Source organism: Rattus norvegicus, chromosome 15, assembly GCF_021556685.1.
Source record: "Rattus norvegicus strain SHRSP/BbbUtx chromosome 15, alternate assembly SHRSP_T2T, whole genome shotgun sequence".
NCBI classification, from domain to species: Eukaryota; Metazoa; Chordata; class Mammalia; order Rodentia; family Muridae; genus Rattus; species Rattus norvegicus.
Window position 1 is genome coordinate 5,999,924 of NC_141548.1, and position 27,044 is coordinate 6,026,967.

The following is a 27,044-nucleotide window of genomic DNA, read 5'->3' on the forward strand; positions in this document are numbered from 1 at the left end:
TTCCAGCACCTCCGAGCAGCAGAAGTCAGCAGCTTTGCCCACAAAGCCCTGACTTTAGTGTATCAATCTCAGATGAAACGTTCAACTTTACACTGAACATTTTTAAGACTGCTATGAACTATGGGAATTCTGGAAGTTGACCTAATGGATTTTGCATTGTGCTATGTCTAGATGTGGCCCCCATAGTCTCATAGGTTTGAAGAAGCCTCTGGAAGCCTCAGAGTGGAATGTGAAGGTTTGTATATGCTTGGCCCAGGGAGTGGTACTATTATACGGTATGGCTCCTTTGGAGTAGGTATTTCCTTGTTGGGTCAGGTGTTTCGCTGTGGGTCTGGCCTTTAAGACCCTCATCCTAGCTGCCTCAAACTGAGTATTCTGCTCGCAAACATCACATGAAGATGTAGAACTCTCAGCTCCTACAGCACCATATCTGCTTAGATGCTGCCAGGCTCCCACCTTGATGATAAAGAACTGAAGATCTGAACCTTTAAGTAGCTCCAATTAAATGCTGCCCTTTATAACATTTGTCTTAGTCATGGTATCTGTTCAGAGCAGTGAAACCCTAACTAAAAACTTCACATAGATGCCTGGAAGTCTAGATAATTAGCATGCAGACCCCATAAATGTGTCCCTACATATCTGAAGAAACACTTTGTTCAGGTATGATCCATTGCAACTAGTAAGGAACACGATGAAGGACAAACGTCCACGGTAGGGGCTGGAGAGATGGCTCATCATTTGAGAATTTGTTTCTCAAAAGACATGCAGGGCACCTAACAATCCTCTGTCACTTAAGTTCCAGGTGAAACACAGTGACCTCTTCTGGCCTTTGGGGAATAGCATGCACAGACCTACAGAAGGCAAAACACTCATAAATATAAAATAAATCAACAACAAAAATAAACAAAAACAAAAGCACCCAAAGGAGGGAAAAACAAAGGAGAAAACTCATAGGGCACCTTTGCCTGGGTATTTTGTCCAGCTTTTAAAGAAATCTAGAAACTGAATTGTAAACTATGTGGTCTGCTTGAGTTGAAATCCCAAGTGGAACATAGTACATTGTCAAGAACAAAAGTCATCATCCTAATCAAGAACAAGAAAACAACCAACCATAAAAACCCTATCCCCTGAAAGGTCTTTATTGTCTCTTCTGTGCAGTTACAATTGATATCATGTTTGAAGGAAACCAAAAGCAAGCAATTCTGTTTCATGACTGCTTCTATACTCCCTATAATATTGTTTTATTTCCTGGGAGATACTACAGAAAGCCTGATGGATATTCCATTAATATGTTCAACACTCTCATCTACAAAAGAGTATATTTTAGCGGTCGCTAAATATTTGATAAGGATACAGCATTGATAAATTTTTTCATCATGAAGTTGGTATTCAGAGTTGGACACACAATCTACACTGAAAGTACAATTGTCTTTGTATCTCAGTCTGACTGGGAAGTAATTATGATGCCCAATCCCTGTGAGAATGCAGAGATCCATCTCTGCCTGAGAGCTGTGGGATTTCAGATGGTTATATCACACTTCAATAAAGAAGGTTCTTAAGAGTGACGAGTTCGAGATCACTGTTTGATTCACAAGGATACATTCGATTTACTCAAAAGTAACAGGACACAAGGATCCAATATCTGCGGTGTAGATGGTCTTGCTGGCCTCCTCACACAACCTCTTTCCCTCCTCACAGGATGCTTGCAGTTCAGTCTGCTCCACCAGCAGTTTTCTGTTCTCATTCATCAGAATCCTTACATTCTTCTTCAATTCATTGCGTTCATTCAGGAGGTGGAAGTTTCTGATGCTGAATCAAAAACAAATAATGGTAAATCCCAGGCAGTTTCTGTTTGCCTGCCACTCCTGCAAGTACAATCATCCCTTCAAGGGCCCCATCCCCAGGCATCTCCAGACTAGAGCCACAGTTTGCATGTTAGCACCAATTAGAGGCAGGTCAAATCCCGAGTCCGCACTCCATGGGAATCAAAGTACTTCAGAAAATCCTGACACTAAGAGGGTATGTGCACATCAAAGCAGAGGAAATGGTGCATATGGGTGCTTATGTGTTCATGGTATTCTAAAACCATTGGCAGGTAGAGGGCCAATCCCCTCTGAGGGATGATAGAAGACCCAGCAGCTATACAAACTTTCCACGTGTTTCTCATGGATCACAGATCTTTTTTCAAAGTCATAGCTGGACAGAAGTATTCCCCACCTAGTGCTGTGGTCTCCTTTCTGTCAGTGACTCACCGGTAGGAATTGTTCTCTTGCGTGAGCTCCTTGTACTTCTCCATGGCATCACTTATCCAGTTGGTCATCTTATGCATATCCATCATTCTCATCTCATGTTGGGATTTAAGCATTGGCAATTCAACACTCAGCCTGTGTTAGAACATGACCCAAGGAACAAATAACTGTCTGAACTCATGATTTCACAATTAGATGAAGTGTAAATAAAAAATACCCAATAAAAAATTCAAATTCAAGGAATGGGGGCTAGGGAAGAAAGTGGAAAACTCAAAGACCACAGCAAAAACACAACAGTGAGACTCAAACCATCACTCTCCTATAGAAAATATTTCTCTGCAAATCAGCATGCATTTGTTTTGAAATAAGGGCTCCTTAAAAGGCTGGTGAGATACGGTCCTATAAAGACCCTCTGTATAGGAGGGGGAAAGCCTAAGAGCTGCATGTTTGGGAATAACAAGTGCCAAGAATTTATTCCCACAGTGACCTTTTCTAGGTCACAATAAAACATCCTTGGATAGTTAAAAAAAGAAAAGAAAGTTCAAAGCAGGAAAATAAATAAATAAATAAATAAATAAATAAATAAATAAATAAATAAATAAATAAGTGAAATCAGAGTGTTCTCTGGACTACCCAAGTCCATTTATATAACACAAACTTGCTCCTTCCAATGGTGCTGGTTAAACTAATTATCCTGGGCATTGGACGGCAGAGCCAGGGGACCAAATGGAGGGAGCTGACCTTCAAGATCTAGCCAGGTCAGCATGAAGGAATTGAACAGTTGTGTAAGAAGTATAAGATGTTTCCTCCAGTCTGTGCCATAGCCTTGGGTCCAACAGAAAGATGTGATGACATTTCTCTTGTTTTGAAAGCAGGGATTCTCAATCCTTGTTACATGACTCCCAGAGGCCGTAACTACTTTTTACAGGGAAGAGGATTCATAACACCTCCTCCCCTCAGGAGAGCCCTATTTGCAGCAAGGTAAACAGAAGGAGCAAAGTGCTCTGTTGATCAATGACGGCCTCCACGGACTCATCACTATCATGACCTGCAAACCGTTCATCAAACAAATCCTCAGACCCAATCAAAGGTCCCAGACTCCCTGATCCTGAGCAAAACACACACAAATACTTTCACATCCATACGTACATACCAACCCATATACAAACATAATTAGAATGCCAACTTTATCGTGGAGGTGCCATAGAATCAGTGTATAACGACCAAAATCAGAGTAAGAGTGAGGACATTCAGGCATTTCATTCACACACTTAGATGCAGCAAGTGTGACCAGGTCCTTCCAGCTGTTGAAAAAATCCAATCCAACTCCAAGGAGATCAGGGTCAAGTACAAGAGAGGTTGACCCTAAACACACAGCACCGAGCTTCTCTCACAGGCCAGCACCCGCCAAGGCTCCTTAAAGTCCAGGATGAGAGGTGAAACACTTTCTGGATGTGAGGAAATCTTGGCTTAGCAGAGAGAGCACAAGACAGTCAATAGGTTACAGGGCATAATGACTACCTGTAGTTCAAACCATCATTGACATAAAGGTCCAGGATTCGAGAAAGTTCATCCCGCTCGATTTTACACTTCTGGATTTCAGATTTTAGTTCCTCCAATTTCTTTATACGCTTTTCATGGTTACTGATGAAATTTTCTGATGATGCCTTCTGAATAAACCCTGTAGATAGATAAACACAAGTGAATGTACATATTTGATAGCCCATGGGTAGAAAAGACCATTCTGAATCTCAAAAAGGAGGTTGAGGAAGAGGAAAGGCTGGAGACTTGTTGAATCCCTGAAAGAGAAGAAAAGCTATCTCTAATGTGGACTCTTAAGCTATTTCCCTCTTCCCAACCTCCATTGCCATACATAAGCCTCACTCACTATTACATGATCCCTCATACTGAAAGATAGAATCTACCTCAGACATAAAGATTTGGGACATTGTCAGCAGATATCAGTTGTGGAGCAGGTCAATCCTGGAGTTCACAGCACCATCAAACCCTAATCGTGTGTTCAAGATTAAAGTGTCTGCGACCTCAATTCATGACTAGGGGGTTCATCCTTCCTTGTTGTTGTCATCACAGACTTAGTAACCTACAGTAATCTAGAGGATGAAGTGCTTCAGCACCCAAAAATGAACGGGCACATTGTTATCCTCATAGGGCTTCCTCCTGGCATTCCTTGGCAGTAGAAATTAAAAAGCTCATAGAAAAGAAGCTGCAGGCCTGCCAATTCCTGGCTCTCTGTCAAATTAATCATCAGGACTCTTGACTCTTGGTCTGCAATTGACAAATTCCAAGGCTCCTGCCTGTAAGGACTACTCCTGAAAGGCACAGCTCAAACCTGCCTCCTGGAGGAAGTTCCCCAACTCTACCCAGTACTCACTGTGCATTCCCCAGAATGATTTCATTCTTCCGTACTTACAAGACAGAAGGCCAGCTTTCTTCTGCCTCGGTCTGGTCTCTCCTTGGTCTCCCCTCTCCTTCTGAATGAGCTTGAGCAGCTGTTGAAACATGCCTGTTTGTGAACCCAAAACGCACTGAGGGAATCCCACAGGCAGTTGGTGTCACCACAACACTGGTGACGTCACAGAAGATTCTAGTGCTCTCTTAGATACAAGAGATTGTCCAAGGAAGAGATTACTGATTATGTCACTGGGAAGTTTTATGGCCTACCTGCTACCCAGCTCTCCCAAAAGCAACCAATTTCTATGGGGCCCTTTTCTGCAGCCTCTCTTGTGACCCAGGGAATATCCTTTGACAACTTCTCCTCCAAAGTTAGATATTTCTGTCTGCTTCATCGGATGTCATCAATGCTTTTGATGGGGAGAGTTGGTTACAACCCTGAATTGGATAAGAGATTTTTGTTAGTACCCAAATCTCTAGGGACCACAAATGAGGGAGATTTCTCTCAATAATAAATCTACACCTGAGACAATGCACATACATACAGTCCAATTCCCAAAGTTTCCCTGTTTCCTAGAGGCCAATATATTTCTCCTATAATTTTACTTTTATAAAACCTGAATAATATTTGCTTATTGTGCATTCCTTGATAGCCAGGACTATTTCAACATACACGTCCATGTATTTCACAAAGTCAATGTTAATAATCCTACTTTTTGCAATAAAAACTCCCTTTTTTTGGGAAAATAGGGGATCAACTTGAGGGCAAATATAAAATATTAGATTTCTATACCTTCTTTTACATATTAAGTAGGACATCATCCCTTTCTCAAATATAGCCAGACAATTAAATTGGTCATCAGTGAGTAAAGGTCAACCTGGACTGCGTGTTCCTACATTGTAGCCCGACAGCCATCACTTCTCCAATATCTGTCTTCCTTAATTTCCAAGTCCAGGCATGAGGATATCGGGGGTTGCCCCTTGATACTTTACTCATAGCAAACATAAGAATCAGCGGGATGGGCAGGGAGTCGAAGGGCCTGAGGTCAGGTTAAGCCTCAATTTTAGTGGGTCCATAAGTTCAGGGGAAAGTCCATTTGGCATTGTCATGTGTGGCGTCTGTGTTCTTCTCCTAGGTGCGCTCAATCTGTGCTATGACGCCTCCTACCCTCACAGACGTAAGAGTGAAAATCACGTCTGTCTTTTCTGGGAAGGGCTCTGCCTCTGACTCCCACCTGGAGTTGGACAACATCGCTATACAAAGCTCAAAACAGAGGAGTGGAGATGATGGATGCTTCAGAAGTTTAGGGTCATTTCTTCCAAATAAGGCACATATTTTTCCAATGTAATTTTTCCTTTCTTCTTTCACCCATGGTAGCTGGCTTCTTTCCTGGCCTGAAGTATACTGGAGTCCAATCTTTTGGATGACTGAAGCATCTTTTTTTGAGATGACAGGCCCACCAAGGGGCCTGCTGCATACAGGCTCCTATCACCAAGGAAGTTGTTGCTACAGAATCATAGCATGGTGGTAGCAGCACATGATCTCTCACAGTCTTCTCTGCTGCAATTGCTAAAAGAATAATCGGGTTGTTTGTTTTTTAATATTTCATTGGAAATACCTACAATGCTGGTCAGAGTTGATACATGCCTTTAATCCCAGCACCCATAAAGTTTTTTTTCTTTTTTCTCTTCTTTTTTTTGCAATTGTTGTTAGAATTCCTGTTGTTTTCTTTGGTAATTCCCTCTATTTGCTCTGTACCTAGAATGTTAAGTCCACACTCTTCATGGCCCTATTCTTCATGGTAAAGATTTTGCTCTTACCACCCACACCACACATGATCACATTATTTACTTTCAAAGAAGGAAAACAGGCATGAAGAAGAGAGTTAACGTGTATGGTCTCAGGTAATCAATGCATCATGAGTGCAGGATGGCATCCTAGGGTTTTGGATTGACAAGCTTCTGGTTTTGAGATTGACAGGCCTCTGCAGAAGTCTCCAGTTGAGTAGCAGAGAGTCTGGAAAGGCTGAAATAATGGCTTCCCACGCATGGAAAAGGCTGCCCTTCAGTGCCTCTGCAGCCTGAGCAGAGGTCTACCAAGAGCACAAGGGCACTTGACCAGAGCTGGTAAGGGACTGCCTTTTGGATGATCCGTGAGACCTGGATGAACAGAGGCCTCCAGAGTCCTGATAAAGGGAAGGAGAGTCACATAGATGTGCTGGAAACAATTGATCTTTGGGCTGCAAGTCGTGCATTTATCTTTGCTGTGTAAATAGTATTTGTAAGTGACAAAGGCATCCTACTTTATCATGTCTAGTCACCCTAGTTGTTAAAGTGTTCGCTAGTGTAAACATAGTAGAGTCACTACAACATTACACTGTGTCCCATTTTGTTAAAGAACTTTATTTTATTTTTTATTTATACATATTTTACTTATTCACATTGCATGCTGCTCACTGCCCCCTGACACCCGGTTACTCTCTCCCACAATCCTTCCCCAACTCTCCTAGTATATTCTTCTCTGGGTGTATGAGGGCCAGCTATCACAGTAGATCCCTTCTTCCACCAAATCCAATTTACCCATCCTGGGGCAGGTGCTGAGGATGCTGGTAATGGATGCCTTGGGCTTTCTTCATGCTCCAATTTGCTGGCTTTGGGAAGTTCATGCAGATCTGTCTGTGAACTTGGTACTTCATGTAGACAGCACACAAGAAGCACTGATTTGGATAATGTTCTTGAGAGTATATTTCAATCAAACTTACTCCCACTAATATCCTAAGAATGACAAAGGTAATGGGACACTATACATCTATTCCAGGAGTTTCCATTTCTGAGAGCAGCAGAATAGAAGCCCACAAATTGGCAAAGTTAAGTGAGGTCACACAGGGGACCTAAGAGCACACTGCTGCTTTCCTAGAGTGTATCCTAGAGGCTTATGGTATCTATACACCCACAGATCCATATGCACTGAACACCAGGCTATTCATTGCTTTTGTCACTCACTTTGCCACAAATATTAGAAATCCCAAAAGTCAGAGAAATTTGGAGGTATGAATAAGTCCCAGGGGCTGGAGTAAGCTCAAAAAGTCTGTGACAACAAAGAACTGAATGAGAATCAGAGAGACAAGATGCTCACCAAGACCATAGTCGTATCCCATTAAGAAAATATGAATAATAAGCCATCAGGTGAAAATATAAAGTAGGAGGTCAGAGCCCTAGGAGGTCTATCCTTTGCCCTCAGGGAAGCAGCCATTCTCTCAGCCATTCCAGGCCCTCGGCCACACAATCAGAGACTTCCCCAACAACTCACTGACCTTTCTCAAAGACCTATCTGGGCTTCTCCCTGTAGAATAGGACATGCAGAGTCCTTTAGGACCCGCCAAGAGGTCTCCTCCACACAGGCTCCTTGTGGGCAAAGGAAAATGTTCCTGCGAATCTGCCATGGCAGCAGGAGTTTCAACCAGGCTGCTCTTAGTTCCAGCTCACTGGATGCAGGCCTGAGGCCATGGGGTGTCTTGGAAAGGAAGAAGCACACACTACCTCACAGCTCCCTCTGCTGGCGACTGCTAGAACTGTGATAGGACGTGTGTGTTTATTAGAAGCATCCACAAAGCTGATCAAAGTCAGCACACGCATTAATCCCAGGATTCAAAATTTATGTTAATCGTTGATGTTCTTGTTTTTTGTTTGGTTTTTGTTTTTAATCCCCCCTCCACAGCTAATTGCTCTATACCTAGAATATTAAGCTCACGCTCTGGAGGGACCTATTCATGTTAGGCAATGCTTTTATTCTTACTAACCACTCCACAGATGATCCCATTATTTACTTTCAAATAAGAAGACAGTCATAGAGAAGTGAGTTAACCAGTATGCTCTCACAGAAGAAACACATCACGACTATGGAATGGCACCACAATCTTTTGCATTTGTTATGCCTTTTTAAATTTTTTTATTCTTTATATGTTTTTAGTTACATTCAAATGTTACAGCCTTTCTCTGTTTCACACCCATATCCCCCCTACTCCATCCCCCTCACCCTGTTTCTCTGAGGGTGTTCTCCCACCCACCCAACCCTTTCTGCCACACTGCCCTGACATTCTTCTACACTGGGGCATAGAGCCTTCGCAGGACCAAGGGCGTCTTCTCTCATTGATGCCCAACAAGCCAATCCTTTTCTACACATGCTGCTGGAGCCCTGGGTCTGTCCATTTGTACCATTTGAATGGTGGTTTAGTCTCTTGGATCTGTAGTTGGTTGGTATTATTGTTGTTATGGGGTTGCAAACCCGTTCAGCTCCTTCAATCCTTCCTCTGCGTCCTCCATTGTTCTCAGTTCAATGGTTGACTCCAAACATCCGCCTCTGTATTTGTCATGCTCTGGCAGTGCCTTTCAGAAGACAGCTATATCAGGCTCCTGTCAGCTCATACTTCTTGGCATCACCAATATTGTCTGGGTCTGGTGGATGTATATAGGCTGGATCCCCAGTTAGGGCAGTCCCTGGGTAGCCTTTCCTCAGTCTCTGCTCCAGACTTCATCTCCACACTTCCTCCTGTGAGTATTTTTGTTCCCCCTTCTGAGAAGGACTGAAGCTTCCACACTTTGGTCATCCTTCTTGAGCTTCATGTGGTCTGTGGATTGCATCTTGGGTAATCTGAGATTTTGGGCTAATATCCACTTATCAGTGAGTGCATACCATGTGGGTTTTCTTGTGATTGGGTTACCTCACTCAGGATGATATTTTCTAGTTCCTTCCATTGCCATAAGATTTCCATGAAGTCATTGTTCTTAATAGCTGAGTAGTATTCACTGTGTAAATGTACCCCATTTTCTGTATCCATTCCTCTGTTGAAGGGCATCTGGGTTTTTCCCAGCTTCTGGCCCTTATGAATACGGCTGCTATGAACATAGTGGAGCATGTGTCTTTGTTGTATGTTGGAGCATCTTTTGGGTATATGCCCAGGAGAGGTATAGCTGGGTCCTCAGGCAGTGCAATGTTCAATTTTTGAGGAACCTCCAGACTGATTTCCAGAGAGGTTATCCAGTTTGCAATCCTACCAACAGTGGAGGAGTGTTCCTCTTTCTCCGCATTCTCAGCAGCATCTGCTGACACCTGAGTTTTTGATCTTAGCCTTTCTGACTGGTGTGAGGTGGAATCTCAGGGTTATTTTGATTTGCATTTCCCTGATGACTGAGAATTTTGAACATAAGAAGGCATTTTAAGAAATGATGCTACCCTAACTGGTGGTCTGCATGTAGTTGAGTGCCAATTGATCCATTTCTCTCTCTTTCTACACAGTTCAAGTCCAAGTGAATCAAGGAAATCCACATAAAACCAAACATGCAGAAGCTAGTAGAAGGGAAAGTGTCACAAAGTTTCTAGAACACATTTGCACAGGAGAACGTTTTCAGAACAGAATACCAAAGAGTCAGGGTCTAAGATCAACAGTAAATGTATGAAATCTCAACAATCTGAAAACTTTCTTTAAAGCAAAGGACACTGCCAGTAGGACAAAACAGCAAGCTACAGATTCGTAGAAGAGTTTTACCAACCCTACATCTGAGAGAGTGCCAAAATTCAAAATAAACAAAATACTCAAAAAGGTAAACTCCCAGAGTAACAAATAACCCGACTTTTACACTGGGTCAGAGAGCTAAACCAGGAATTCTCAACTGAGGATCTCAGTGCCTACGAAACTCATCAAGAAATGTTCGACATCCTTAGTTATCAGAAAAAGGCAAATCAAAACGAACCTGTGATTCTTCATTACACCAATCAGAATGGCTAAGATAAAAACTAAGGCAGCAGCAGAGTGGGCTGGGATGTAGAGAAAGTGGAACACTCCTCCATTGCTGGTGCGATTACTAGCTGTATAGCCACTCTGGATATCAATGTGGAGGATCAGGGAACATTGCAAATAGCTTTACCTGAAGACCCAGCTTTACCACCCACTTCAGCGCATATACTCAAACATGATCCACAAATGACAAGGACGTGTGGATGAATATGTTCATAGCAGCCTTACTCATATTAGTCAAATGCTGGAAACAACCACGATAGACCTCAACTCAACTGAGGAATGAATATAGAAAGTGCGCTCTATTCAAACAGAGGAACAGTTCTCGGGTATCAAAGATGAATACACCAAGAACTTCATAGGCAAAAGGATGGAATTGGAAAATAGTGAAGTAACAGAGATCGAAAAGGACATAACATGGGATGTATTTAGTGACAAATGGATGTTAGCCCAAAAGTTCAGAAGACCCACTATACAATTCATTGATCACACGAAGGGTAACATGTCAGAAGGCCAAATTGTGGATGCTTGAACCCACTTAGAAGGGGAAGAACATAATCATGAGAGGCAGAAGGATGGAGGGACCTAGGTAGAGGCAGGGAAGGATGGACAAAGGGTGGGGGGAGTAGCAACAATGAAAAGAGACAAGAGAGAAACCCAGAGGAAAAGTGGAATAAATAACAATAAGCATCAGTGGTGGGTGGTGAACTTGGGTAACCCAAATGAAAAACGAAGAAGTCAAAATCTTTTCATTTGCAGATGACGTGATACTATTTTTGTTCTTTTTTTTTTTTTTTTTTTTTTTCCGGAGCTGGGGACCGAACCCAGGGCCTTGCGCTTCCTAGGCAAGCGCTCTACCACTGAGCTAAATCCCCAACCCCCACGTGATACTATTTTTAAAACTAAAAATGTATCACCATCTCTCTCTTTTTTTTTTTCCTTTTCTTTTTTTTTTCGGAGCTGGGGACCGAACCCAGGGCCTTGGGCTCGCTAGGCAAGCGCTCTACCGCGGAGCTAAATCCCCAACCCCAATATCACCATCTCTTAAGACTGATAAATACATTCATAAAAGCACAATACAATGTGAACACACAAAATTTCTTAGCCTTCCTTTATGCCAATCCAAATCATACCATGAGAAAATCTGGGAAAAATTCCCCTCATAATCATCTGAAAATATAAAATAAAATAATGTGGATTGAAATACTTAAAATGCAAAGACAAATATGAATTAGTTAGAGGTGATCCTAAATAGAGACAACTTGTCTCTAAAAAATTAAGTTTCTTAAAGCTGAAAATACATTCATTAAAGTAGTAGAATGCAAAATAACACACAAAACTCATTACCTTTCCTGTATACCAAAAACCAACTATGGGAAAGAAATCAGGGAAATATTCTACTCAAAATAGTCTTAAAATATATAACAAAACACCCTGGATAAGCACACTTATAAAGCATACTATTAGTAAGAAGACATATAAAGTGCCTTGTCCATATGAAGCCAGACAAGAATTTGTGGATCTAGAAGACAAGGTATGAAGGACTGCGTGTAAATCCCAGTGACTGAGAAAGCAGCCTGGAGCCAGTTGTGTTATTGAGACTTCAGACAGCTTGGCCTTTACACATGTGACACAGCAGACTTCCATGAGCAAATCCTTAGCCTGGAAGATGTAGTTATGGTAGCACAGAAAAACAAACACACAACTGTCCCCTTTGCCTGCCTCTTACTACTCTGATCTCCCACATCACAGGAGGCTGAATGGTCTTCCGCATACCCTGAGACGCAGCTCACAAGGGACAGCACCTGTCTTCAACAGAGCTTCATCTGAGCCTGCCCTTGGCCTGTGGTGGATGTGCAGGAAGTGAGCTGACAGGTGAAACGTAGCATGGCTGGGTCTCAAAGTGCAGCTTGAGACTCACCCACTGTGATTGTCAACACTTCCATGTCTCCATTGGGGGGCAGTGTCACAATGTCCCCCTACTGTCTTCTCACTCCATTCACATGCTTCGTGTGACACAAGCTCACTCACAGTTCCACAGGAGGCAGCATAGCTTCAGAGCCCTCATGTCTGGGCACAGAAGCCAAGAGAGCCATGTCCCAGTTCACAGTGACAATGTAGATAAGCCAGGGCCTTTCCTCCAAGTTTTACTTTCAAGTATATCCTTTTATTGCAGTTTATGCTACTCTTTCTAGAAGGCCACGTTGCGGGAGAGCATTTGGATTTTGCCTGATCCACAATTTACAGATTACTTACATAGACTCCTAGAGGATTTCAGTGGCAAGGTTTCCCTAAAGTTGTATGCAAACTAACCACACACACACACACACACACACACACACACACACACACACACACACACACACGGTGTACAGATAATAGAGACATGCATGTTGAAGTAAAGTTAGGACCGTGGATCTAGAAGATAAGATGTGAAGTGTTGTGCTAAAATCTAAGATCCTAGGACGGAGGATGGGAAACAATTGTGAGTGGGACTTTCCCACAACTTGGCCACATGAACAATGCAGTGAGAAACAACAGACCTGCATGGTCAAAGTCAAAGCCCAGGAATGTACACAGTCTACTGAATGTGATTGCAGCTCATCTCTCTGATCTGTAATAGAAGAGTTCAGGTGTTTCCCACATACACTGACATAGAGCAGCTGAGGGCCAGCACCTCTCCTGCATACTACTTCATTACAGTCCAACCCTAGCACCCTGAAGGATATTTAAGAATGGACCTGATAGGTGATCTTTTGACCTAGCTTAATATGTAGCTGAAGCTGAGGATGTCAACATTCCCAGAGCTCTGTTGAGCAGTGGGTGCTGATTTACTCTGGCTCCCTTAGTAATACTTCAGAAAACCAAGGAGACAGCCTCCTCAGGCCTATTCACAGCTGCACAGGATGGGACTTGGCTTCAGAACACCCTAGCCTGTGGTACATAACCAGGATGAAAGCTACAAACTCCTTCAGCAATCATTTGCTGTGGTGATGCCCAGAATCACAGATAGATCTCTCTAGACCCCAGGACTGTAGATATAGATGCCTTGTATTGGTAGAACATGATCGTTTAGTACACCCACTTACTACTCAGGACACCTAGAGAAGTCAGGAAGGAGCCAGTCCTGGTTCTGGTTCACTGACTAACAGTTCTTCACTGCACTAGAAAACTGCAAGACACTCACACGTGTTGACTCAGAAATCTAAGGGGACCACTATCAGGGAATGGTAGTCAGAATAACTCTAGTGGAAAGCCTGAGATGATGAGGTCTCATCTAGAAGTCTTCTCTCTCCCAGATATTAGTGTCAGACACAAACTGAACCAATCCAAAGGGGGAAGAGTCAGCTCTGAGCCGAGGATACCACACTAGTCTCTCCCTTCTTCCTAAGGACCTTTGTCTTCTAGATAAAAGGAGTAAAAGCCATGAGCTCTCAGGAAAACAGTGGTGCCCTTCCCAACAACTGGCATCTGAAATAGAGAAATTAATGATGTAAAGTCTCTGACTTCCAGGAACCATAACAAGCAGGGAAGTCCAGCTGCTTCTTATAAGCTCCCGGCTCCAGATTTCCATACCTGGAACGCTCAGCTTAAGCTCTCTCCTCAAGGAACCTCCTCACCCATTGCCCAGAGCTCACTGAGCTTTCCCGTGGACCATTTATTTCTTCCTTTTTTACAACAAGACAGAAGGGCAGCTTCCTTCTCCCCAACTCTCATCTCTTCATGCACTTTGTTCTTTCTCCCAAATGGCCGGCTTAGCCTGGACAACAGGTCAATCAGTGAACCATAGAGACACTGAAGGAACATCCCACAGGCAGTTGGTGCCACCACAACACTTGTGACATCACAGAAGATGCCAGGGCTCTCCTGGATACAAGAGATTGTTCAGGGAAGGGTCCACTGATGATGTCACTGGGAACTGCCAGGGCCTCCTGCTAACCAGCTTTCCTTATGGTGACCAGATTCTGAGGTGCCATCTCCAGGAGGCTCTCCAGTGACACAATGGAACCCTTTCCATATCTCCTCCCTCTAAAGCTAGAGATTTCTCTTTGCTTCATTAGTAGTTTCATGCTCTGAAAGGGCAGATTGCGTCAGGGGCCTGGCATGGGGAGAAAAGATCAAGGGACACGTGATGGAAGACATTCTACTGCATAATAATTATATTCCCAGATCCAGTCCTGTGACATACATTCCCATTTCCTAGGTTTTCCTGTTTCCCAAAAGGCAGTATTTCCCTCCAGACCTTTAATTTATTGGATATTGATTTCATTTTCTTATTGTGCATTCCTTCCAAGGTGTCTTTCTTTACATATATTCATGGATGTGTACTCACAAAGTCTCTGTTTTGCATCCCTCTGTTGCAATGATCTTGGTAACATAGTGAACCCAGTTACACAGTGAATATACAACGTTAAATGTTGTGCACCTACTTCAAATGATAAACTTTCAAATCCTTTCTCCAAAAAATAACCAGATATCAGTGAGCAAAGGACAACGTGGACGGAGATTGGTCCTCTGCAGTTCCATTAGACGTCACTTCTCTAGTGTCCACCTTCCTGAGTTCCCAGGGACAGGCCTGACGGTGTTAGAGTTTGGACCATGACCCTGTATTCATGCCAAACATAAGATCCAGGAGGTTGGGCAGGGAGTGGAAGGGCTTGAGGTCAGGTGAAAGCTCAACGTTAATAGGTCCAGAAGTTCTGGAGGGAGTCTATTTGGCATTGTCATCTGTGGCTTCTACGTTCTTGACCTAGTTGTGAGGAATCCATGTTAAAATTCCACCTAACCTCATAGCTGTAAGAGTGTAAAACATCACCACGTAGGTCCTTTGCAAATTGCTTTCATTGTCCTTTTCGTTGCCCACTTGGCTCATGCAGTTTCACTACCACCAGGTCCAAATTAGGGGATATTGTTGATAGATTTAGAGGTTCACTGGGTCTCTCTGATAGTCAAAGTAATAGACTTTACAGAGAACTGGACGGACAGGATTTCAAGAATAAAATAGTTGAAGAATTCTGCCAAGTGCTGATCTCTAAGACTTAGAAGCAATGGGGGGTGTATTCTAAACATAATATTCTATGGTTCAATCCCTCCTTGTATGGAGTACAGCAGGCCCAAAATAAGAAAAGAGCCTTTCCACCTTTCCTGGACTCTAATGAAAGTTTCCATAGTGTTTCCTTTAACATCTTGTTCATTATTTCCACCTGCCCAGAATTCTGCACAACAAAGACTCCAAACTATGCATAAATCTTTGACTGTTCTTTACAGGCTTTGGCCGTGAGAGCTGGGCTATTATATGGCAGCATTCCTAGTGAGTGGCAAAATTAGCGGGAAAGTTCCTAGCAGAGCTTTCTAGTTGCTCTATGATCAGTTTCAGTCTGATGTAGTGAGTTTCTACTCACCCAGAAAAGGTATCAATAAAACAAGCAGGTACTTTTATCTTACTCTAGGAGGCCATGTGTCAGTTAATTCAGGTTCCCATAATTTATCAGAGCATTGGCTACCTGTATGCAATCCTTCTGGGTAAATGATCTCTGTTTTTTATTTACATAGGTGTAAATGTGACATCTGGCTTTGACATCTCCTTCTACACTGTCCAGTGTATGTGGGTATAACATACCTTGCTGATGGCAACTGAGAGAGTTCTGTGGACCCAAACAAGTAGTCTGGTAAAGCTGAGTTACCAGAAACCTGCCAATTGTTTCTGGAAGAATGATCTTTCCCTCTGGTGTTCACCACCAACCTCTGGCGTCAAGCTATCCATTTGATTCTTTTGCATCCTCGCCTCTTGGTTATACTCGAAATACACAAGATCTAAGGCACAAACCACATGAAACTCAAGAAGGATGATGAAAATGTGGATGCTTCACTCCTTCTTTAAAGGGGGAACAAAATATCCATAGGAGGGGATAGGGAGGCAAATTTTAGAGCAGAGAATGAAGGAACGCCATTCAGAGCCTGCCCCACAGGTGGTCCATATCTATCTATGTATATATCTACTATATCTATATCTATCTATATCTATCTATCTATATCTATATCTATATCTATATCTATATCTATATCTATATCTATATCTATATCTATATCTATATCTCCACCAAAACTTGATAAGATGGATGAAGCTAAGAAGTGCATGCTGACATGAACCGGATATAGATCTCTCCTGAAAGACACAGCCAGAACATGTCAAATACAGAGTCAAACGCCAGAAGCGAACCACTGAACTGAGAATGGGACACCCATTGGAGGAATTAGGGAAAGGACTGAAGGAGCTGAAGGGGCTTGCAACCCCATAAGAACCAACCAGAGCTTCCAGGGACCAAACCACTGCCCAAAGACTACACATGGACTGACCCTGCGTAGGTAGCAGTAAATAGCATTGTTGGGGCAACAGTGGAAGGGGAAGCCCTTGGTACTACCAAGGTTGAACCCCCAGTGTAGGGAATGTTGGAGAGGGCAGTAATGGGGGTTGGACGGGGAGGGTACAACCATTTAGAACGGGAAGGGGAGGGGCTAAGGGGCTGATGGACAGGAAACTGGGAAAAGGAATAACATTTGAAATGTAAATAAGAAATGCCCAATTTAATAAAAATGGGAGAAAAAGAATAACAACAAACAAACCAACAAAACAATAAAGAAAATGTTCCAGGGGCAGTGCAGGGGAATAGTGGTGAACAATAAGGGGGATGTATAGGGGATACACATATGGGGTAGGGAGAGGGAAGGGAATGGGGGCTTAAGGAAGGAAACAAGGGAGGGGAATAATGTTTAAAATGTAATAAAGAACTGTGTCTAATAAAAATTTTAAAAGTTTCGTTCCTCAAAAATTGCTGGAATTCAATAAATCTGCAGTCATATCCGATGCTGTATTAAAAGGAATGCAGAGGCATACAGCTCCATGTGTCCTGATCGCTTTCTATATTCCCATACTGAATGATTTTATTTCCTCTAAGGTATTAGAGAAATACTTCTGTGTTTCTCCTTTGTTTGTCATTATAAAGGAAGCTAAATTTGTGAGCACAAGGATAAAGCAAGGATATTTTTCATCATGAAAGTGGGTTCCACAGAGCATGACAAACTGTCTACATCAAGAGCACAGGTTCCTGTGCAGCTCTGGCTGGCTGTGAACTGATGATGAAGCCTAAGCTGCATGAGACTTGCAGAACACCACTGTTGCCTTACACTTGTGCTGTTACAGGAGGAAGAACCACAGACGACTCAGGACGGTCTTGTGAGTGAAGGGTTAAAGGTCACATTTTTATTTATAGGCAAGCATTAATTTATTCAAGAACATTTTAAAGTGGGGAGTCAATGAGTTCAATGTATATAGCATTAGGAATATAGCATATTAATTAAAAAACTAAAGTTAACAAATAAATAACAAAACTTCAAACTTAAACAAATAAAACCAAATGCATAAAACCAAACTTCAAACTAAATATCAAATATAACAAGTAAATTAGTCAGCATTCAATTGCTACACAGTTTTCAACATATAACTCCAGCCTGTTGCTGGCCTTGCAAACACAGCAGAACGGCAGGTAAGATGGTAAAAATCTCCTCAAGATGAATGTAGACGCCTCATTCCGGGTGGTTGGTTGTTGATGGACAAGTCGTCAAAAGGTTAAACGTGAGGCGTGTTCCAGGCCACATCTCAAGGTCTTTCAAATGCAGCCCAAGATTGCTATGGTTACAAGGACTGAGATGGGGGAGGTGGTGTCAATCTTTGCACCCTCAGTGCTCCTGGTGGACAGTTCTGTCTCTGAGAGCTGTAGTCCTGCTCTGTGCCCTGGGAAACCTTCTGCTGCAGTGTTCAGACCTTGGGGTGGAAAAGACCTGGTGAGGACCTGCCATGTCACTTATCCCATACACAGCAGCACAATTCAGCAGGATAATCCAGGATGATCTTTCATCTGAGGTCATTCTCTCATGCCCAAGAGAGAAGGGGAAGAGATCCCACAGGCCTGCATATTTTCTCAGCTTTTAAAACTGCTAAAAATTGAACAGTGGAGAGCAGATAAATCCAATCATACATATACATTATATTTTAATATCATGTAGCAATGGTTAAATGTCAGTTGAGGAGAGATATGAACAACCTAGAAAACAATAGGAAGGCCTTGGAAACCCGGCCATCTCTGAAATGAAGACTATTATTATTCCTCTAGTGCAGGAATATGCCTGGGGTCCACTTGACAACCTCAATATCAGCAAAGACCCAGAGAAACAATATCGCAAGAAGTACATGCACACTGAAGTGATATTATATTTGGCAAGAATATGCGGCATGGAAATCTTGCCGAGGGTAGGCATTGAACTCTAAAGCACATATTCATGCAGACAATAAACTATACCACTCCTTTGTTTATGGGTATCGTAAAACTATTTGTGGGGAGACTTAAAGGCACTGGGCTCAGATAATACTAGAGAGCTCAGACTGGAGGGATCAGTACACAATAGCCAGAATCTCTATGGATCACATACACTTCATGGACGGAATGTCTTTTAAAATGGACAAGAATAATATTCTGATCTGCTCCTAGCTGACAGATGCTGAGAACTATGGAGAAAGTCACACACCCAATAAGACAGTTTATAAGTACAGGGAATCTACTTGGGTCCTCTCATCCTGTGCTTTCAAATCATCTCAGTGACACCGAAATGATGCTGCATCTTCTCAGACAAGGCCTTTTGCTCAGTGACCAGTTTTTGCTGATTCAGGGGCTCCTGCAGACTTTCCTCCATGCTCTCCTCATCCTGGTCATTAGAAGATTATATTGCCCATGGAGGCATGCATGTATACAGACACAGACAGATACCCAGACATACACACTTTTGAACTCCCCCAATTATATTTGTTCACACATACAAGCAGAGTATTTTGCAGAATGTGGTTAGTTTCCCAGTTAATGGTAATAGAAGGGATCACCCAGTCTACTATTGTGGCATAAGAAAAAAAAACCTGGAATGGGGTAAGTACACAGTGAGCATAGCCTAAAGACAGCTCAGCCAATAAAGTGTATTCCCATGAAAATCAGAAATTAGAAATGTGACATCTAGGCCTGTTAGCCAAGCCTCCTTAGCAAGGTCACATGGCTGTGCACAAGAGGCTGATTTCAGGCAACAGAGCACTGGGTGGGGGCAGGTGAGCCTCTTCAGTCCTCTGCTCACTGTTTCCCAGTGCATGCAAAGTGAGCTGCATTTTCCAATATGAGGTCCCTTTACCATACAGTACCTGACAGGGGAGCCAAACTACCAGCACAAACAGCTAGGAAATCTCCATAACCACAATCCAAGGTAAAACTTGTACTGGGATGCTATCAGATATAATTCGAGTAAGAGAAGGCTAATTCAAAGCCAAATGCTGGCAGGTATAATCAAACTCAGCCACAGTCCATGGAAGGGCTGGACAACATTGTACCTTTTCACTTTCTGACTGATGGACATCTGGATAATTTTACTTCATGGCTGCTCTGAGGTGAACCCCTACAACACTAATGTGCCCCAGTTTCTCTGCTCACACCTACTTCTTCTTCTGGAATTGCTGTGTCAAAAGGTTGAACTTTCACAAGAGTTGTACATGGTGTCTCACAGGGCTACCCATTTGACACCTCCAGCAATGTCTGAGGGTCTCACTGTTCTAAACCCTCCTTACAGATGATTTTCACTCAGATCAAATGATTTTGAATAACAATGGTTAAGAGTGCCACAACACAACACAGGGTGAGTGCTTTGGACTATTTTGAGCCTAAGTTTCTGTCTGAGGCAAAGATGTGATTCCACCTCAGCATAACTCCTGGACATCTTGTGCTGCAGATTCAACTCTAAGCAAATTAATCTTTCAAATAACAAATTCCAGGCCAAACTCCAAAGCCAAGGTATATTCAACCAAGTTTAGGCCAATCTGTAAAGAAAGTGGTGGCAGGAAATGGTTAACATAACCAGGATGTTGAGAAGACACAACAAGCCACATGACCTTCCAGTGTTACTATACACCGAGAGCAAAGAAGGCAGAAGAGCCCTCAGTCATCAGTTTCCACACTCAGGTACATGGATTTCACACAGCAGCCTCTCCTCACATCCCTGTACCCTATTCCTGAGTTTTTCTCCAAGTAATGTCAATGTTGATGAATAGTTTTCCCAGTTTAAATAGTTTGAATAGTGATCAAGACCCCATTAAGAACAGTTTAAAATGTAATTGGAAAGATTAGGTTTTCTCTTCTTCTCTCTCTCTCAGAGTGTTTGTGTGTGTGTGTGTGTGTGTGTGTGTGTGTGTGTGTATACTTTTACATGTTTCTAAATATGCACATATAGACTTATACAATATATATATAAATACATGTATATGTGTCTGTGTTCAGAAACTTGATGAGTTCACACACACACATGTGAAAAAACACACATATACACACACTTCTATATATAAGACACCCATATCACAAACAATTAAAACAAACAACTTCCAAAGTACAATATGCATCATAGCCATAAACATGATCACACATGTATGTGCCCACAGACACAAACACACAAAAAAACACCCCCCCACACACACAGAGTCAGAGAGAGATGGAGAGGGGAAGGGAGAGAGAGAGAGAGAGAGAGAGAGAGAGAGAGAGAGAGAGAGAGAGAGAGAGAGAAAGAACAGAAATCATAAGTGAGAAGCAGAAAAGAATGGGGAGGCCATCAGGCTGGAAGAACAGTTGTTGAATACAGATTAGGCAAAGGAAATGTGTCAAGTGAGAGCTTAGACACTGCTATCCCTCCCTTATAGAGTAAACCTGTGTAGAGAATGCACTTCTTGGGCACACTAGGTTGAGAGAGCTGGACAAAAATATCCCTCTAATCCTCACATATCTCACACAAACCCTCACCCTGAGAGAAGTCTTTCCTACATCCCTGTTCATCCAGTCAGCTCCAGGACATAAGCCACAGGAAAGAACACTAAAACACTGACATAAAACAGGACGGACAAACTGCTTCTCAAGCTCTGTCACTAGAAACCACGATTTGGACAGGCAGAAGGGACCATTTTCAATGTACGGGGAAAAGGAGAGAAAGTCCACAAGCCCCATCATAATTGACAATGAGAGCCATTCTTTTGGCAATTGAACTAAACTCTAATCAGTTCTGTGCACTACAAAGACGGCTACCTCATGGCATCCCGCTAGCATAATGGCATGTAAGTGTGCAGTGTGTGATCAACAGATCCCCCTTAAGGAAATGCATTTTCTAGTTGAGCAGGAGGATTTGGTTGTCAATCCTCCAGTTTCTTGCATGAAGCTAACATCACAGAAAGTTTTGTAAATGTTCAAAGAGATGAACAACTGGATGAGACCTAGGAGAGTGTCTGGATAAGGTGGAGAAAGGTTAAACTGGTTTGACTTGGTTTATGCTTAGATATCAGGAAAACCTGCCCTTGATGCTTCATTCATCCTACCTGAGGCTGCTTGTTACACGGATTTTCATACTGGCTTCCCCACAGAACCTTGTTGTTTCCTTAATAGACTCTTCCAGTGCAATCTGTTCCCATAGAAGCTCCCTGTTCTCATGCCGTGCTCTCTGGGCATTGTTCTTCAGCTCAAACAACTCAGTTAGGAGGGGGCAGAAGCTGCGGCTGAGACACAAAGAAAAAATGGTGAATCCCAGCCAGTCTCCAACTTCCTCCCACATCTCCAAGTCCATTACTCCTTCTAGGGTCCTGATCTAAAGAGAGTCAAAGATTATAGTCCAAGTCCACAGTAGCCATGGAGCATGACCTAGAGACAGGTGAAATGGAGAAAAGAGCCACATTCCAGAAGACTCAGGGCACTACTCAAAAACCTGACACCATTGATTCAAGTTTTTCCCAGAAGAGGACTTAATCCCCATGTGTGCTTATTTGTCCATTTTATTAGAATGTCGCTTGGAGGAGAATCTTTCTGTGTCCTGTGTGTCCTAGAGCCTTCCTTAGACACAGGCTTCCTGGTCTGCTTCAAACACTAAAAAGCCTGATCCTCACTTTACTTCAAAGATAAGAATGGGCTGACACATGCTGTGCCTAGTGCTGGGGTCACAACCTTGTAAGTTACTCACCAGTACCAGTCATTTTCCAGTGTGAGGTGTGTACATTTGACCAAAGCTCTATTGACCTGCTCGCTCATTTTCTTCATGTCGGTCATCACTTCCTGGTGCTGCATCGTGAGCATCTCAGACTCAAAGTTGTTCCTGTGGTAAGGCATGGTCCAAGGATGAAATAACATTATGAATGAAGGATTCAAGAATTACATGAATTCAGACTGAATCCTGAACTACCCCAGCCTAGGACATGCCACGCCCTTGCTTCTTGGTACTGGGTCATTTGATATTTATTAAGTTTATTATTGTGAACACGGAGACAGCAGTGCCAGGAAACAGAAGGAGGGAGCTGATTTGCTTGAGCTCCCTGAGGGGGTTTGAAGGAATAGACTAGCTTGCCAAGAACACTTGAGGACCCTGTGTCACAATCCAGGCTCCAACTTAAGCCCATGAAGACTATTCTACTGTTCTTAGGTAACAATTCTCAATCATAGAATCTATTGCTACATGAAAACCCAAAGGAACATGAACAGTATTTACAGGGAAAAGAATTTATAACACGCACCAGGAGATTCCCATGTGCGTCCACCTGAGCAGATGTGAAATGGTCTACTGCTCACAGTGAGGCTCTCACCCTCATCATTATCATGCCATGGAAATTGACACAGGACAATTCTCAGGCAAAATCAGTACATAGAATACCCAGATCTTAAGTGATACACACAAACACACTCACACATGCATACACACACACAAACTCACTCAAAACACATACTCTCTCTCTCTCTCTCAAATACAATTAGAATGCCAATTAAATATAAGGATGTGGCATTATCTCCAAATACAATGAATAAAATCAGAGAAAACCAATGATCCCCTGTTGTCAGTCCAGTCACACACTGTGAGGCAGCAAGTGGGATTGGGTCCCTCCAGCTCTTCACAGGACCTATTGAACCCAAAGCACCTCCACGTCAATTACAACAATGATTGGTCATAATCAGAGCACCTAGAAATTCCCACAAGCCAACACCTGTCCAGGCTCCTTAAACCACACAATGAGAGCTCACACACTATACCCTCATTCCCAGACTGTGATTCAGGCCACAGGCTATGATTTACGTTTGTAGGAATTAAAATAGCCTGTGCCACCATCCCATTCCCATCTGAACTTCACATTCTGATGCAATCAGGAAAGTGATTTTGACCATGAGGACACCCTGGAGTTGTAGCCTACTGTGATGTGAGGAAATGTGGATTTAACAGAACTTGCATTGTGACTACCTGTCATTTAAATTCTTTCCCGGGTAATCGGCCAGGATACTCCTGAGTTCATCTCTCTCCTTCTGCATCTTCTGGAGAGCAATTTTGAGGTTCTCCAAACGCTTCATTCTCTCCTCTTCAACAGGTGTCGTGGAGGGTTGGGACGATGCCTTCTGATCAAACTCTGTAGGTAGATAAACACCAGTAAACAGGCATATATGTGGACACAGTGTCAAGGAAAACTATGCTTACTCTAAACAGAAGTCTGAGGATGAACAGTTCTACAGATACAGTGAATCCCTGACAGAGCAAGAAAGCTATCTTTAAGCTGAACTCAGCTAGTTCCCTGTTCCCACCATCATAGCCATATGATGACATATGCCATCATAGATATAGACCACACCTCCTAAATCCATTCCTCTGTCACTGAAATTCTAAAGCTGGCCTAAACAAGAAGAATTGGAGGACCTTCTCAGCTAATGTCTGATGTGAGGCAGGTAAGTCCTTGAGTTCAAACTGCTTAACATCTTGAATCCCTAATCATGTGTGTTCAAGGACAAAGTAACTGAGACCTTGATATATGACCAGGAGAGTATCCCTCTTGGCATCAATTACCCAAGTAATCTACAGGACACTGCTGAGAATGAAGTGTTTCAACAGCCGATCCTGGAAGAGACACTTTGTTATTCTTATAAAGGCTCATCCTGGTATTCTTTGACACTGCCCAGGACACTAAAGAGATCCAAGGAAAGCCCCTTGACATATAACAGTTCTTGGTTTTCTGTCAAACTAATGATCAGAAATTATTGTGTCTGGGTCAGCCATTAGGAAGACTGAGGCTCTAAATCATATGTCCTACTCCTGGAAGGACCAACACAAGCCAACCTCCTCCAGGGAGCTCCCCTTGCCCTGCCCAGTACTCACTTGACCTCCTCAAGGACCTTTCCATTCGTCTTCTTCTCCAACATGATAGAAGGCTGGCCTCCCTCTGCCTTGGTCTGGTGCCTGCCTGGATATGATTGTCCCTCCGAAAGAGACTGAGGATCCTGGAGAACATGCCTCCTCGGGAACCCATTAGGAAATGAAGGGAAATCGCTCAGGCAGTTGGTGTCACCACAACACTGCTGACATCACAGAACATTCTAGTGTCTCTTGGATACAAGAGAATTTCCAGGGAAGACACTACCGGTGATGTCACTGGGAAATGCCATAGCTTACTTGCTAACTACCTCCACCCAGACTGACCAGTTTCTGCAGTGGCTTTTCCAGAGACTCACTTTTGAGCCAGGAACACCCATTCGCTCACTCTCCTTCCAGAGCTTCAGAGTTCTCACTCCTTCATTACAACTCAGTTGCTGAGGAGAGGGAGAGTTGTATCAGACCTTGAAATGGATAGAACATCTTTGTTAACAGCCAAAGGTCTAAAGACCGTGGATGAGGGATATTCTTCTTCCTGAAATGTATAAACCCAGTGTCCATGCATGTGACATATAGTCCAATTTCTACAGTTGTTACTGTTCCCCAGAGGCCAATATTTTTTTCCTTCACCTTTAAATGTATGCAAGTTGGAGTATGTTGTTTCATGGAGTGTGCCTTGAGAGGGGTCATGGTTTCAATATATTCACCCATGTTTTTTCCTGAAATCTCTGTCTTACCATCCCATTTTGTGCAATGGAAACTCCCTTTTCCTGGCAAAAAAGCTTCTCAGGTATAGAGCAAACATCAAATTGTAAACTTTCTGTCCATTCTTAAAGTTAAAATCCCCAAAAGTGAGGGAGGAACTGAGACCCAAGCGAGAGCCATGGAGGGGCAGAATGCAGAGGTGCTGCTGGCCAAGGAAGAGCAAGAGGAAGCAGAGAAGCTGTAGCACATCATGGTGCACTGGGAGCTAGAATTGGAGTTCGACCTGGGCAACCTGCTGGCTTCACTCTGAGGACCTACAGGGTGCTTAACCATCATTTATAACTCAGTATCTGGTGTCTCTCTGGCCACCGTTGGAACTGCATTCAGAGGAACCACAGACAAAAGTCATCCAAAGAACAATTCACCAAAATAAATAAAAATTAGTACATTTTTCTTTCAAAAAGGCATACAAATGTATGGTCAAGTCAAACAAAACCCAAGGAAACACAAGAAATGAAATATTTCACAACAACCCAAGAGTGCAAGAAACAGTATAAAAACAATCTCTTAGGGGTTGGGAATTTAGCTCAGTGGTAGAGCAGCAAGGCCCTGGGTCGGTCCCCAGCACCAAAAAAAAAAAAAAAAAAAAAAAAAGAAAAGAAAAGAAAAAAAAGACCAACCTTTTAAATCTATAATAATTCTATATGTATTTCTTGAAATAGCAGTTGGAGGAAGCAGGCTGTCATGCTCTTATAAGTTCCATAGCCTCATCAACCCTTGTGACAATCTCCACCTGTTTGATTTTTTCTTAAGCACAAATATGTGTGAGTTAGAATCCCGAGGTCTGTCTGTGATCAGACTGTAAACTGTAGTCAATGTAACACTGGCAATCATTAGCCACAATCTTTAAGTTTCCCTTGTAACATCAGAGCACAGCCATATCTTTGGAAAGCAAAACTCACCCTCCACCAAACTATCCTCCAAAATCCAGTCTCTCCAAAACACCAAGTCCATTCCTCATGCTATAAAGTATGACGGCCAAGCCTTGCATATGAAGGATCGATATTGCAGGCTCTAATACCTCACCAAAGAGACATTGCCCTAAATTCTTTTACAAGTCCGGTTTCCATGATAAGAGTTATATTAAAATATTATCCCAATCTAGACCTGTTTCCCTGGGTTGGCACATGCCACGTGTTTTCTCGAATGACTCCTTTTTTAAGCCAACATTCTATTACAAATATTACAAATTTTCAACCATACCCAATAACTTAAAAGCCAGTCACCTATAGCCAAGACATGTAAAGCTTATTATATATTTAAAACCAAACAGAAAAAAATGAAGTGACTACACATATCTTTAGTACTTAGATCAAACACCATTTTTACTTCTTTAGCTGTCATTTTAAAAGAAGCACCTTGTTACCTGTTGATTCCAAATATCACAGTCAAAGATTTCTCTAAGAGAAACAGCTAACAGCTCCATTACCATAGAAGCTTTGAAGCTGCTGGCACCTTTAAGGCCAGCTAGTGTAGACATTGAGCCAGCCCCCTGGGGAGCTTCCCCAGTGGACAGACCTAGGCTCCTAGCTACATTCCTCCATTGAGGCAGGATTCAGTCAGAGACACACATGACAGTTAACAC

General features: G+C 42.7%; 2 protein-coding genes across 5 annotated transcripts; both read right to left on the reverse strand.

The window, feature by feature from the left end:
• Positions 1-1,124: 1,124 nt before the first annotated feature.
• On the reverse strand, positions 1,125-14,299 carry LOC148000727 (disks large homolog 5-like). 3 transcript variants are annotated; one of them, XM_087586983.1, is made up of 6 exons: positions 14,033-14,299; positions 4,932-5,099; positions 4,681-4,759; positions 3,771-3,930; positions 2,253-2,384; positions 1,125-1,809 (listed from the first exon to the last, which is right to left on the reverse strand). In XM_087586983.1, the coding sequence occupies exons 5-6, from the start codon at positions 2,363-2,365 to the stop codon at positions 1,608-1,610; spliced, it is 315 nt and encodes a 104-aa protein (XP_087443109.1). In that variant the 5' UTR covers positions 2,366-2,384; positions 3,771-3,930; positions 4,681-4,759; positions 4,932-5,099; positions 14,033-14,299; the 3' UTR covers positions 1,125-1,607. The 3 variants fall into 3 exon arrangements, with proteins under 3 accessions (XP_087443109.1, XP_087443108.1, XP_087443110.1); XM_087586982.1 differs by having other exon boundaries at positions 4,681-4,773; positions 14,033-14,253; XM_087586984.1 differs by lacking the exon at positions 4,932-5,099 and having other exon boundaries at positions 14,033-14,242.
• Positions 14,300-17,690: 3,391 nt separating this feature from the next.
• On the reverse strand, positions 17,691-24,905 carry LOC148000728 (disks large homolog 5-like). Of its 2 annotated transcripts, XR_015638626.1 has the most exons (6): positions 24,701-24,881; positions 23,798-23,960; positions 22,535-22,666; positions 21,900-22,076; positions 19,074-19,216; positions 17,717-18,278 (listed from the first exon to the last, which is right to left on the reverse strand). XR_015638626.1 is itself a non-coding variant. In XM_087586981.1 (5 exons), exons 1-5 carry the CDS (start codon positions 24,849-24,851, stop codon positions 18,194-18,196), a joined length of 708 nt encoding a protein of 235 aa, XP_087443107.1. In that variant the 5' UTR covers positions 24,852-24,905; the 3' UTR covers positions 17,691-18,193. The 2 variants fall into 2 exon arrangements, 1 of the variants encoding a protein (XP_087443107.1); XM_087586981.1 differs by lacking the exon at positions 19,074-19,216 and having other exon boundaries at positions 17,691-18,278; positions 24,701-24,905.
• Between the last annotated feature and the right edge of the window lie 2,139 nt (positions 24,906-27,044).

Excerpts from the sequence above, each read along its gene's own strand:
- LOC148000727 (XM_087586982.1), bottom strand. The coding sequence starts at position 4,771 with ATGTTTCAACAGCTGCTCAAGCTCATTCAGAAGGAGAGGGGAGACCAA. Across the intron at positions 3,931-4,680 it reads GAAAGCTGGCCTTCTGTCTT|GGTTTATTCAGAAGGCATCA; the intron begins GTAAGTACGGAA and ends ATCTATCTACAG. Across the intron at positions 1,810-2,252 it reads CAAGAGAACAATTCCTACCG|CATCAGAAACTTCCACCTCC; the intron begins GTGAGTCACTGA and ends TTTTTGATTCAG.
- LOC148000728 (XM_087586981.1), bottom strand. The coding sequence starts at position 24,851 with ATGGGTTCCCGAGGAGGCATGTTCTCCAGGATCCTCAGTCTCTTTCGG. Across the intron at positions 23,961-24,700 it reads AAGGTCCTTGAGGAGGTCAA|AGTTTGATCAGAAGGCATCG; the intron begins GTGAGTACTGGG and ends ATCTACCTACAG. Across the intron at positions 22,077-22,534 it reads CTGGAAAATGACTGGTACTG|CCGCAGCTTCTGCCCCCTCC; the intron begins GTGAGTAACTTA and ends TTTGTGTCTCAG.